Here is an 11,205-nt window from a genome sequence, read left to right on the forward strand (position 1 = left end):
GTTCGCATCTTTTATGCATCTTTGTATTTTTACGTCTGAAAATTAGCACTTACAAATCAACATTTCATCACACATTCCATGCATTTTTATATTATTTGCATATGAAAGGGCTGTATATAAAATGAGTCATTTAATATATTGAAAACCAACTTTATTTTCTGTTGGTTCATCCTCTCAAAGGTGACTGATCAGATTTCTTTAGCAAGTTCAATCTACCTCCATGTAGATTGTTTTGGCAGCAGTACAGAGTCTACTAGCTTTTTTGGGGATCAGTCATGGTCAGCTAGGTGTTACCATCCATAGTATTGATACATCAAATGGTTCCAGTTCTTGGATCATCATATAAAAACAAATGGTTAAATATACTGTAGTTTACAGCCAGCCGATATATAAATGTTGTATGCATGCAACTCAGTAAATAATAGGTTCGTTTCTTTATAAACCCAAATTGCTAATCCATGTCAATTAATAATTTATTCATAACTTGATAATATCACTGCAGACTATTGGATAGTAAGGGGGAAAGTATAAAGCATATAAAGTAATTCTCAGTATGGAAAATGTGGATAGAGGGAAGTTTTGATCCTTTTCCCATAGAGTGTCATCCATTGAACTTGAATACAAGTAGTCTTCAACTTACTATATATTATATAGTTATATATTATATAACACTTTTAATTAAGAGGGTACATTGAATAAACAACTTTGAGTTTCAAATAACACTGATTTTGTTGTTGTCTTGGGTGAAAACAATTCAGGTGCTCAGGCATAAAAATGTGTCAAACACTATACTTTTCCACGCACACTGGAAAAAAATTAGAGGGAATATTGGTACTGGTGTCTAGTTCAAACATTCCCCTGGGAATATTGTCCTATCGTATAAGGCCCTAGAGTCACTGGGCAAATCGTGCTCCTTGGAAGCTATTTCTTTGTCTAACTAGTCTAGGATATTGTCTTTCGGAGCAATTCACACAATCTCTAAGGCTGTGCCAGGCAAAAATCCTTCCGTACATCTTTCCATCCAACTAGCCTTGAAAAAGGAGCTTTGTTCAAACGTGTTAGGCAAGGGATATTTTGTTGTGGCCCGTCAGTGGCCAGCACAGCCCGCCAGCGTTGGACAATGAGCAGGTTGGGGAGGAACATGGGCCAGTCCTGGAGCCTGGGGATGGCTCGGACGAGTGCTCTGTGTGGGAGGCAGAGATGGGGCCAACAACCCTACTTCCCTTAACCACCACCTACCACTAGAAGTTACAAAACTGTCACTTACTTTTTCAGTCAGAATGACAGCATCAACAATGTCAACTACTTCTTCAAATACACCTGGCAAGTAAGCCCCAACCTTCTTCACCATCCATTCCTCACCTGTGGGAGTGGGTGGGAATGGGAAACTCAAGATGTAAGCACACAACACACATTAAAGCTGTCCTTTCATAGGATCGTGGATAAGAAATCAGAAAGATACCTGTCACACGTTTGTTCCCCTCCCTGTCTCTGCATTCCTTCCGTGCCTGAAGTTTGATGGCTTGGTTGGGGCGAATGATGGTGGCCAGGATTGTCTCCACAATTTCAACCTCTTTTCGTGGGATGTAGGTTCCTGGAAATGACAGTGGTTTACTAGATGAACTAACTGGGCTCCAACTCAGTTATGGCAGAGGAGTGATGGCAAACCTTTTTTGGCTCCCATGCCAAATAGCAATAGCAATAGCAGTTAGACTTATATACCGCTTCATAGGGCTTTCAGCCCTCTCTAAGCGGTTTACAGAGAGTCAGCATATCGCCCCCAACAATCCGGGTCCTCATTTTACCCACCTCGGAAGGATGGAAGGCTGAGATAACCTTGAGCCGGTGAGATTAGAACAGCTGAACTTCAGATAACAGTCAGCTGTAGTGGCCTTCAGTACTGCACCCTAACCACTGCACCAGGGGGGTCATGTGCTGGCGTATTACACCCCTAACGCACTCCCCCCGCATGTGCACATGACCAGCTCCCCCATTTTTGCCACAGTTTTTTCGCCCTCCCCAGGCTCCAGAGGCTTTCTAGCCTCCCCCGCACCCCCAATTCCCTCTGAAGGCCTCAAGAGCTCCCCTGAAGCTTCTGGAGGGTGAAAAATGGACCTAGGAGCAAACTGGAAGTCCGTTCCTGAACTTCCGATTTGCCCGTAGGGCTGCTTTTTCGAAAAACGGCCTCAAAAGAAGGCCATAGGGTGGTGGAGGTTGGAAAGGAGCGCAGGTTTCTGACTTGGTCAAGTCAAGCCAAAAAACACAGGAAGAAAAAGAATGCAAACTATTTTTCCTGGTTCCGTGCATAGGGGGGAGGGGAGTCCTTGTAAAATAGGCTAAGGTATTTGGGGAAGAAAAATCATATGAATCCATATTTTCATTTTAATACTGCAATTATTCACAAACATATTGTGAAGAGTCCTTTTCAATGTTTTCTTTTTTACCATTGACACTTCTCGAGGTAGCCCTTGACTTATGATAAGCGAGCCCAAAATTTATATTGCTAAATGAAAATTTTTGTTAATTGACTCCATTTTACAACTTTTCTTGCCACATTTGTTAAGTGAATCACTTAACAGTTGTTAAATTAGTAACACGGTTGTTAAGTGAATCTGGCTTCCCCATTGACTTTGCTTGTCAGAAGGTCACAAAAGGTGATCACATGACCCCGGGTCATTGCAGCCGTCATAAATGTGACCCCGTTGTCAAGCATCCGAATGTAAATCAAGTGACCATGGGGATGCTGCAACGGTCGTTAAGTATGAAAAATGGTCTTGTCACTTTTTTTTCCGTGCCGTTGTAACTTTGAATGGTCACTAAATGAACTGATGTAAGTCAAGAACTACCTGTATTGAGATTAAAAGCCAATCGGGATTTTTAAAAAATAGAAAAAATACATTCATATGGGATGCAATGAGAAGGGGAGAATTCAGAGGAATATTTTGGCACCAGGTTTCCTGGAAAACAATTGGGTTTGACTGACTTCAGTTTTGCCTATTTGACTGGCAAACGGCTTTTGTGGAATCTCAGAATTCCTCACTTTTCTTCATACCCATTTGTTTCAGCTAAAGATGCTGGCAAGTGAAGCCATAATCTTCTGCAAAGATCTACATGTGTCGTCCAGGGGTGTGGAATCTATGCTCCCCACATTCGGCTGAAGTAGTGCATTCAGGATTCCCCACCATTGGCTATGCTAGTTGGGGTTATTGGGATCAGTTCTTCAGCCAGATATAGAGGACTAAACATCTCAAAGGGCTAGTCGTAACTTATAAAGCCCTTCATGGTATTGGACCTGGGTACTTGAGAGACCGCCTGCTGCCAATTACCTCCCACAGACCCATTAGATCGCACAGGGTCGGCCTCCTCCGGGTTCCGTCTACCAGCCAATGCCATCTGGCTACCACCCGGGGGAGGGCCTTCTCTGTGGCAGCTCCGGCCCTTTGGAATGAACTCCCCGCGGAGATTCGGACCCTCACCCCTCTCCAGGCCTTCCGGAAAGCTGTCAAAACCTGGCTGTGCGGGCAGGCCTGGGGTTGATGAGTTCCCCTCCCCTCTCGACTTGTATGGCTGTATGACTCTTGTGTATTTTAATTACATGTACTGTATTTGTATCCCCTTTCCCCTTTGGAGTTGTTCGCCGCCCTGAGTCCCTCCCGGAGAATAGCAATAGCAATAGCAATAGCAGTAGACTTATATACCGCTTCATAGGCCTTTCAGGCCTCTCTAAGCGGTTTACAGAGAGTCAGCATATTGCCCCCAACAATCTGGGTCCTCATTTTACCCACCTCGGAAGGATGGAAGGCTGAGTCAACCCTGAGCCGGTGAGATTTGAACCGCTGAACTGCTGATCTAGCAGTAGCCTGCAGTGCTGCATTTAACCACTGCGCCACCTTGGCTCTTCCAAGGGCGACATACAAATAAATTAAATCTTGAATCTTGAATCTCACCTCCCAAGCCATGTTTACTTCCTTGACAATTGCTACTTACCAGGTCCTTCAAACAACCATTCATCTCCAGCAACATATTTGGCTGCCTGGTCATCTTCAAAGTCCAGCAGAGCTTTCAAATGCAGGGCGGTATTAGCCAAGACAATTTGTAAAGGTGTAACATCCTAGAAAAGCAGATGAACAAAAGAGCTAGTAACAAAAGCAACGTCAGGGAGTGGTCAAGCCTTGGGAGGCTGGCAAACACAAGGAAACATGATTCCTGGAAAGATCTTTCTTAGTGGTCAAGTAAATTAAACAGAGCAAAAATGTCAATAAAATTGAACCGAATAAACAGAAACAGAATCTTGAAACTTGCCAAAGTAATTCTCCAGCATAACTTATATAGGTAGTCCTTGACTTGCAGCCACAATTGAGCCCAACATTTCTGTTGTTAAGCAAGACAGTTCTTAAGTACGTTTTGCCCCATTTTTCGACCTTTCTTACCACGGTTGTTAAGTGAATCACTGCAGTTATTTAGTAACACAGTTGTTAAGTGAATCTGGTTTCCCCATTGATTTTGCTGGTCAAAAGGTAGTAAAACATGATCATCTGATCCTGGGACACTGTAACCTTCATAAATATGAGTCAGCTGCCAAGCATCCAAATTCTGATCATGTGACCAAGGGGATGCAATGTTCATAAATATGAAAAAATGTCATGCCACTTTTTTCAGTGCTGTTGTAACTTTGAATGGTGACTAAATGAATGGCTATAGGTCAAGGACTACCAATCAGCCAGAATTACTCTGAGTCTCTTTCTCACACTTCCCTGCTCCCCTGAACTCAACAATCCCTTCTGTAATGATTCCATCCTCCTCCTTAAGTGTCCTATCTTCTCACATATTCTCTTATGCCAGGGGTGAAATGCTGCCGGTTCAGGCCAGTTCGCCTAAACTGGTAGTAAAAGAATGCTAAAAACAGTTTGATCAGCTGTGTGGCCATCAGCTGTGCCAAGCAATCCCCAGAATATTTTAAAAACTTTTTTGGCATTTTTTTTACTACCAATCAGCTGTGCAACAATCAGCTGTGCCTGATTGTCTGTGAGGTTCCTGCTTGTCGCAGGGGACATTTTGTGTGAAGTCCAGCTGCTTTTTACATTGTGTGTGAGTCAGTTGTGCAGCCACACCCACCCAGTCACACCACCAAGCCACGCCCGCCATTTGAGGAAAGGAGAAATTAAGACTCCCTTACCTCTTTTAGTTCCTCTCCTGGATATAAAGGGAAAGGATCCTGAGCCATCCTGATCTCCAAGTCAGCATGTGCGAGCCGGACCTGCCCCAGAGCATCAAGATGGACTGCCCCATCTAGTCCACGAACCACCGGATTGAGGATGATACAGTAATGTCGTGGTGGAACCATCACCATCTTCTTTGGAGCTAATATGATCCTGGAGAAAAGCAGAGTTTTTGTTTTTTTTTAAATAATCAAAGGTATAAGTACAGATAGGCGAGAACCTGCCTCAAATACAGTAACTGTGAGGTTGATCTTGAACTCCTAGTGGGATATATTTGAATATATCCCACTAGGGATATATGCGCAGCAGCAGTCAAAAAAGTTAATACAATCCTTGGTTGTATAAACAGAGGCATGGAATCAAGATCACGTGACGTATTAGTACCACTTTATAAAACCCTGGTAAGACCATACCTGGAATACTGCAACCAATTTTTGGTCACCATACTCCAAAAAAATGTTGAGACTTTGAAAAAAGTTCAGAGGAGAGAAACTAAGATGATCAAAGACCTGGAGATTAAACCATATGAAGAATAGCTGCAGGTTTTGGGTCTGGCTAGCCTAAAGAAAAGGAGAATTAGGGGAGACATGATAGCAGCGTTCCAATATTTGAGGGGCTGCCACAAAGAAAAGGGGGGTCAACCTATTTTCCAAATACCAGAAGGCAAAACAAGAAACAATGGTTGGAAACTGATCAAGGAGTGAAGCAACCTGGAATTAAGGAGAAACTTCCTACAGTGAGGACAATTCAGAAACCGTGCTCAGTCGCTGGAGGTTTTAAGAATAGACTGGACAGTCACTTGTCTGAGATGTTATAAGTTCTCCTGCTTGAGCAGGGGCTGGACTAGAGGACCTCCAAGGTTCCTTCCAGCTATCACTATTCCCATTCCCTCTTCCTTCCCTTCCCCAGTATGGTGGAGGAAATGGAAAGGGAGAAATAAATATTGGGTTTCTTGGTTCACGATTAAGATGATGAGTTCAAGCTTCACCTCTTCAGGTTTTGGCATATGGATAGTCCTCGGTTTACAACAGTTCCTTTACTAACCATTTGAAGTTAAAACAGCACTGAAAAAAGTGACTTATGTTTTTCAGACGACTGCTATAGAATCCCCATGGTCACCCATGCAAAATTTGGATGCTTGGCAACTGGCATGTATTTATGACGGTTGCAGTGTCCCAGGATCACGTGATCCCCTTTTGCAACCTTCTGACAAGCAAAGTCAATGGAGAAGCCAGATTCACTTAACAACCAGGTTACTAACTTATCAATTGCAGTGATTTTCTTAACTGTGGTAAGAAAGGTCATAAAATGGGTAAAAGCTCACTTAACAAATGTCTCACTTAAAAACATAAATTTGGGGCTTAATTGTGCTCCTAAATTGAGGACTACCTTGAAGCCTGCAGGCTTGATGGGCAAAGAACTTGTAAGAAAATTTGAGATGGAAAGACATACTAATTCCCACAATGGAAGAATTGTTTTTGATGGATGCCACAAAATTGACCATTTTTGGCTAGAAATTGTCAAAACAAAAATTTACTTCTGAACTTTTTGCTCAAAACTGGGGGAAAAAATCCTGAAATTTTGATACCCAATTATTTTGTAATTACGGAATGGTTTGAAATGTTGTGAAATGGAAAGCAAAAAGTTGAGTTTTTGCATTCCACTGCACTGAAAAAAGTCAGAAGTGTCATTTTTCCCCATTTTTTTCTAAATTTTTCTTTTTCTTGTTATTTGCAACAGAATATTTGTATCTTGCAATGAAAGTTAGTAAAATACATTGGGGAAAAAACCTTTCTTTACAGTTGCACAACACTGTTTGTCTATTTCTCATCTCAAAACAATGGGAAACTCAAATTCAAAAGTATCAGACATGTCATTGGAATGCGAAATCACAAAACTGCATCTCACTTATTTTGGCCATGTCTTGCAGGGGAAGTACAGGTTCAAGAGCTGAGTGCCATCCTCACCCCAGCTCCTCCTGCTAACCTAGCAGTTCGAAAGCATGCAAAGGTAGGTAGATAAATATCACTTTGCTGGGAAGTTAACAGCGCTCCATAATATCATGTTGGCCATATGACTACTGTTGGAAGAAAAATCCAGATCCAGTTCCAAGCCGCGAATAAAATGGAGGCTGATTGGAAAGAAAGATTCTATTTATTGATGAACAGGCAGCTTGTGGTTCTGGGCAGCTGACAAAATGGAGTTCAGAGTGGGTGGGTTTTTTTATATCTTCCTTGATTCCTACAGGGTCATGGATTATTGGTGAACAGAACCAACAGACACACAGCATGCAATTCTGGAACTGCTGACAAAATTGAGCTCAGTAGGGTAGGTCTTTATACCTTTTTTATTTCTAGGGGGCCATATAGGGATCATGGCTGGCTCTATAGCTCTATAGGCAAAAGGGGAAATGCAAATCCTAGGTGTTTGTCTGAGGTAATCTTGTCTTGCCTAATTGCTTATCTGGAGTTTCGGTCTGACCCAGTCTTTTTGACTGGATTGCCAAATCTTCATTTCTAAAACCAATTTCTAACCACTTTCGTTGTATTTATTTTGTACAATGACAACAAAGACTATACTATAAAAGCTGGCCTCCTCCGTTTCTGCTTAGGGCAGGGAGGCTGGGGCTGGTTTCTGCCTCCCTTTTTATTCTATCCTGCCTTTTTAATATTCCCCAAAATATTTCATTCTCTAGGAAGGTGGGTGGGTGCTGACTTTCTATACAGAAACCTCTTTGGTCAGTGCTGGCTCAGCGGCCTTGAAACTGAAATGAGCAATTTTTCCTATAGTCGTCAATGACTAACATAGTAAAATATATAGGACTCCTTTATCTTTTACACGTGGGAGAATTCACCACAAAAAGCAATTACATTTGCAAGAGTTAGCAGTAAAAGGAAACCAGGAAATCAAATAACATGGTGGCTTTGAGTGGTAACACTACTCAAAGCCGACATCAGCCAGAGCATAGAACAACTCAAAGAGGTAGTGAAAGATCAAGAACTGTGGAAAGACCTGGCCCATAGAATTGCCAAGAGTTGCAAATCTCTTGGTTTTGCAACTCTTGGAAAACTTGCAAAATAGCTTTCAAGGTTTCAGGTGCTCCGGAAGCTGCTCTTTGCTCATCCTGGTGTAAGAAGGGTTACTCAGGCAGCCAAAGTGGCTGCAAAGAAAGTGCCAACAAAGGTAATAGAAAACCAGAAGAGAGTTAAGGGATCCAGTCATTCAAAACCCAAAGGTGAGGATTTGTCCCAAGATAAAGAAACCATGACTTTTGAAACCGCCTTTTGATGAGCAAAGGAACTTTGCACCAGATAGGTTCACTTCCTCAAAGCAACTAAGCCCCAATTTAATCTGCCAGTCCCACCCAAGATTATTGATTCAAAGGTCTTGTTAGCACATACTGTACAAATAGTCCTTGACTAACAACCACAATTGAACCCAAAATTTATGTTACTAGGTGAAACATTTTAGTGAGTTTTGCCCCCTTTTCATGTCTTTTCTTGCCACAGTTAAGCGAATCATTGCAGTTGTAAAGTTAGTGCATGGTTGTTAAGTGAATCTGGTTTCTCCATTGACTTTACTTGTCAGAAGGTTGCAAAAGGTGATCACATAACCTTGGGATACTGCAGCCATCATAAATATGAAACCGTTGCCAAGGATCTTAATTTTGATGTGAGCATGGGGACGCTGCAACTGTCGTACGTGTGAAAAATGGTCATGTCACTTTTTTCAGTGTCACTGTAAATTTTGAAGTCACTAAATAAACTGTTGTAAATAGAGGAATACCTGCATTTGCATTCTGGTTCCTAACTTATTTCAATTTTATAGTATGGTAATTGTTGCAAATGCTTCTGTCTCTGCTTTTATGACAAGGTAAGCAGCCTAGAGAGGAATGATAATGTGATGGGCAGTATATAAATTTAATAAATTTAGAGCAGGAGTCTCCAAACCTGGCTACTATTAACACGTGTGAACTTCAACTCCCAGCATTCCCTAGCCAGCAGCTGCCTGAGGAATTCTGGGAATTGACATGCACAAGTCTTAAAGTTGCCAAGTTTAGACATTCCTACTCTAATAGCAGGGACACAGTGGCTAAGATGCTGAGCCTGTCGATCAGGAAGGTCGGCAGTTTGGTGCTTTGAATCCCTAGCGACATGTAGCAGAGTGAGCTCCTGTTACTTGTCCCAGCTTCTGCCAACCTAGCAATTTGAAAGCACGTAAAAATGCAAGCAGAAAAATAGGAACCACCTTTGGTGGGAAGGTAATAGTGTTCCGTGCGCCTTTGGCGTTTAGCCATGCCGGCCACATGGCCACGGAGATATCTTCCGCCAGTGCTGGCTCTTTGGCTTTGAAATGGAGATGAGCACTGCCCCCTAGATTCAGGAACGAGCATATATGTACGAGGAGAATCTTTACCTTTAATTGTGATAAGTGTTTCTGTCTCTGCTTTTATGACAAGGTAAGCAGCCTCGGGTGGAATGATAGTGTGATGGGTGGCATATAAATTTAATAAATTTAGAGCAGGAGTCTCCAAATTTGGCAACTTTTAAGATCTGTGGACTTCAACTCCCAGCATTCCCCAGCCAGCAGCTGCCTGAGGAATTCTGGGAATTGAAGTTCACAAGTCTTAAAAGTTGGCAAGTGTGGACATTCCTACCAGTAATAGTAATTTCTATAGTAGCCCAGTCCCTGAAAAAAATCAGCAAAGACTACCCCACCCTCCCTGCCCCTTCTCCAGCTCCCCCTGAAGATTAATTCTTGGTCTCAGCGGGAAGACTGAGCAACTGCCCCCTTGCGGAAAGTTTTGAGAAAAAAGCAAAAAGAACTGCTTTTACGCACGCGAATAGAAAACCTCTATTTTGTTGCAAAACTTTGGACAAATCGGAGCGGTCCTCCCGGCTGGAGCTTCGCAACAGGAAGCTATTGAGTTAGTTACCTGTTAGTTACTGTTACTATTGAATTAGTTAATGGAAGAGCGGTAACTATTTTCCCAAGGAAGGAAGAGGTGTGAAAAGTTGCCTAGCGGTTATAGTATCATATCACCCGGATTAGGCTCTTTCTGCCGGGACTCACCTCTCATTATCCTGGCGGATATAAGTCTTGGGCCCGATTTCCACGCGGGTGACGTTGGAGTTCTGATCCAAGACATGGATGTAATGATAGGGAGGGATCCGGATAATCGACTCGTTCGCCATTTTGTCTCCCAAGCTGCGTTGCAAAGAGAAGAAGAGCAAAGGGATTTTAGAAATTCTGCCAGAAAATAATCACGGCAAGAATGCCTGCTCAGTCATTCTCCCGTGCTTTCCTCTCAACTGCGAGGGCTTCTGAAGGAAGCCTTTGCAATCTCTCTCTTAGCCACCAAGCTCAGCAAGGCGCTGATTCCTTCCAGAATCCAGACTGGCTTACTCAGCAACCAGCGCCCTCGGGGAAGGAAAGCGACACACCCGCTTCATAAATTCATACCCCTTTGGGCAGTTACGGGAAAACCTAGCTAAAGAGCTGGGCATTCAAGGTGGGCAGATGATCGTTGCCTAACGTGGCTGTCAGGTTTGCTATTCTAGGTGAAAACGAAAAAGTCACACAAACGTTCCTGTTTTGGGGGGGTTGGGTTTTTGAGTGTGCAGATGTTGACCAGAGAGATCCACCCTAAAACTCTCGTTCCTCCTTGACAGAGTCTTCTTACTACTGGACGTAACTGGTGAAAAAGTCAGTTTCACTCACTATCTTCAATGCTGCGCTTTGGGAAACTTCTTAGCTCAAAGAAGGCTAGTTTGAAAAAAAGAACAGAAAAGAAATCTTAGCATGACAAAAGGAATGGAGTGAGTGGGGGGCTACCAAAGGCATGGCCCATCCCAATCTGGAAATAAGGAGGTAAGGATGAAGAAGGTGAATTAAACTTACCAAGTGGAGTTGCTTTGTGTAGCTAAGGGGGAGGCCCTAGACTTGGAATCCCTCTTATATAGTAAATTTATTTCCTGGTTTGAGA

At 42.7% G+C, this 11,205-nt stretch overlaps 1 protein-coding gene across 2 annotated transcripts in view; it reads right to left on the reverse strand.

The window, feature by feature from the left end:
- The window catches only part of MVP (major vault protein), a 33,897-nt gene extending 22,692 nt beyond the window's left edge, over window positions 1-11,205 (reverse strand). Inside the window, exons 1-7 of one of the 2 annotated variants that reach the window (XM_032236784.1) lie at window positions 11,121-11,187; window positions 10,941-10,985; window positions 10,293-10,427; window positions 5,177-5,372; window positions 3,988-4,111; window positions 1,463-1,594; window positions 1,268-1,362 (exon numbers count right to left, since the gene is read on the reverse strand). In XM_032236784.1, the coding sequence (XP_032092675.1) occupies window positions 1,268-1,362; window positions 1,463-1,594; window positions 3,988-4,111; window positions 5,177-5,372; window positions 10,293-10,414 (669 nt within the window). In that variant the 5' untranslated portion in view covers window positions 10,415-10,427; window positions 10,941-10,985; window positions 11,121-11,187. Of the gene's footprint in view, window positions 1-1,267; window positions 1,363-1,462; window positions 1,595-3,987; window positions 4,112-5,176; window positions 5,373-10,292; window positions 10,428-10,940; window positions 10,986-11,120 lie in introns of both variants that reach the window. The other variant, XM_032236785.1, reaches the window with a different exon arrangement.

The sequence above is a fragment of the Thamnophis elegans genome, chromosome Z (genome assembly GCF_009769535.1).
Source record: "Thamnophis elegans isolate rThaEle1 chromosome Z, rThaEle1.pri, whole genome shotgun sequence".
Taxonomy (NCBI): Eukaryota; Metazoa; Chordata; class Lepidosauria; order Squamata; family Colubridae; genus Thamnophis; species Thamnophis elegans.